Below are 2,500 nucleotides of genomic sequence, written 5' to 3' on the forward strand. Positions count from 1 at the left end.
AATTACAATCATGTTCTTTTCACTTGACCCACTCATTTTCTTTCTGTTACCCCGTTTAGGAACATGCATAGTCCTTGTTGCTGCTGTATCCAGCCAGCAGACTGCAGTTCATAGAACTGTGCAAACGGGAGAACTGGATTGGTACGTTGAATGCTACAGCCTGTACAGGTGGCAAGCTATTGCTGTTACTTGAAGTACATTAATGGTTATGCTATTTTTTCCTTCTCCCTCTCTCTCTCTCGATTCTTTTCAGAAAGCTCTACGGGCCTAAACACGACATTTTTTTGGTGTAGAGAATCCAGCATACACTGGCTGTTGTCACACACACGCACATGCACAGCCACTACGAGTCCGTGGTCTCCTTGATGCGACAGCAGAAAAAAAAGATGGACAGCAAATGACATAAGTATTGTAGTAGCAAGATCAAAAACCCAAAAGTAATACAAATCAACTACACAAGAATGCGAACGGAACTCAAGTCAACTACTACTTTAATTGAAAACATGTGCAGTAGTAACGTTTGGTGAATTACCACACCTAGTTTTGAGGTTAGTTCATGGGAGCTGCTGCTGTTACCGGAAGCGATGGAGTTGTCCGTTTGGACCCAAACAATATGAAGCAATTAGCGGCTACTGCCTTCAAGCGGGTGATGAGAATAATGCTGATAACGTACTTACTCATGGCATATAGTGCAAGAAGGCAGTGCACCAAATGAGCAGTAACTTAATAGGGCAACTACCGAGCAGAACTATAACCAGATTCTGTCAAATTATCCACATGTACAAACAGATGAGGGTACACAACCCACCTGGGCATACGGGGACAAGTGTCGGCCAGCAAAAATCCAATGATGGCGTGTTACCGGTTGCGACTAACAAAAAAACTAGACAGACATGAATATGACCATTTGCAAGACAGTTGAAGCAACACTGGTGGATACCAGCACAGCAAAAGACGTATTAAAGCGGACGATTGTTCCACTCGTAATCTTCGACCATTTCTTTATGTGCTTTGCTTCGCATATGAGAGGCATAAGGCGATGGACCGTTGAAATCTTTTCCACAAACCTTACAGCCGTACTCGCTGCCTGCTCCTGGGACACGATTCTCAGCATATGCAGCCTTGTACTGTGCTGGTTGCACTGAAGCTGTCGCCGGTCTGGAAAACGAAGTGGTAGCAGCGGTGTCGGCAGGAGCTGGTTTGCTGGTCGCACTTGATTCCTAGAAAGAAGATAAGTAAACAAGGACAAAAAAGCACACAAATTACTGCAGTGCAGCAGCAGTGCAGCAGGGCAGTATCGTACACAGTGGAAGTAGCACAGATGGTCATTCCCAGTACATTCCTTATAGTATATGTGTCCATGGGCTTGTGCTCCATATCATGTTCATAGTGTATGTGTCCAGGGGCTTGTGTTCCATATCATGTTCATTGTATATGTGTCCATGGGCTTGTGCTCCATATCATGTTCATAGTATCCTGTGATAGGTATTTTTGATACTGACTACCAAGTATAATAAACACACACTGAGCAGGGTGTACAAATTATCGCACCCCCACTTTACTGTTGCCAGATATCGAGCCAAGTGACGATCTTGCAAAGTGTGCATGACTATTCAATACAGTGCAGGAAAACCAATTTGTTTCGGGCAGTATCAAATTTTGGAACTTGATGAATAATTTAATACTGGCGCCCTCAATTTGATCTTTGGCCTGACCGTCGTTAGACATGCACTGTAAGTAGTAGCAAGAGTACATGGGCTAGTACACAGTATGATAATGGACTTGCACAGACATTTATGCACGTCACTAGGTCAAGCACTGTGCATACAACAGTCACGGAGGATACGATGGACGAAAACTGCCCTTGCACTCAGGCAGTACCGGTTCCAATATCTGCACTTGCAGCAGGTATTGTTTGTGTACTTGTTCGGCACCAGCCCCGTGCAATATTGCATAGCACAATGATACGTACAAGATTCTACGCATAAGTGCACTGTGCACTGTACATGTACATGTAGGGCGAGATTGAGCAAAATACTGCGAGATAAAGATTGGCATATACCGAGCTAGAGTGAGATTGATACAAGCAAACAAAACTAGGACTAGTAGGAGGGCCAACACAAACATCACTGATAGTAGATACTTCCTCCGTTAACAAAAACTTCGTGATGGATTTTGATGGATAGGAAAACGCATAGAACAGGTCAAGAACAGTTTGCATCGACTGCAAATCACTGGACGAAGGTAGTTCAGCTCATGTACAGCATCTTTACAAGAAAACATCTGTTAGTTGAATGAGCAGAGCGTTCCGCTTGCGTCGCTTTCGCTCGACTCATTTTGACCCTGCGTCGCTGTCGTCATCTGCTGCACGCGAGTCGTCATCTCTCTCGAGTCGTTGTTGAGTTCGTTTCAGCCTTGCCTCGGCTTCTTTGATCACACTCTGCAGACTTCTGAAAGAATGCATGATCATCAGCATTCGAATCTGGGCTTTCCGCAGGTT

The 2,500-nt window shown here is 44.5% G+C and overlaps 2 protein-coding genes across 2 annotated transcripts in view; one reads left to right on the forward strand and one right to left on the reverse strand.

Annotated features, from left to right (window-relative positions):
- The window catches only part of LOC135828791 (uncharacterized), an 8,334-nt gene extending 8,057 nt beyond the window's left edge, over positions 1–277 (forward strand). Inside the window, exon 6 of the mRNA XM_065341224.1 lies at positions 1–277. This exon is cut by the window's left edge and continues 1,551 nt beyond it. The gene's annotated coding sequence lies outside the window, so the exon portion shown is untranslated.
- A 56-nt stretch (positions 278–333) lies between these two features.
- LOC135828790 (uncharacterized) overlaps positions 334–2,500 on the reverse strand; it is a 5,281-nt gene continuing 3,114 nt past the window's right edge. The window contains exon 3 of the mRNA XM_065341223.1: positions 334–1,220. Within this exon, the coding sequence (XP_065197295.1) occupies positions 960–1,220 (261 nt within the window). The 3' untranslated portion in view covers positions 334–959. The remainder of the gene's footprint in view (positions 1,221–2,500) is intronic.

The sequence above is a fragment of the Sycon ciliatum genome, chromosome 12 (genome assembly GCF_964019385.1).
Source record: "Sycon ciliatum chromosome 12, ocSycCili1.1, whole genome shotgun sequence".
NCBI classification, from domain to species: domain Eukaryota; kingdom Metazoa; phylum Porifera; class Calcarea; order Leucosolenida; family Sycettidae; genus Sycon; species Sycon ciliatum.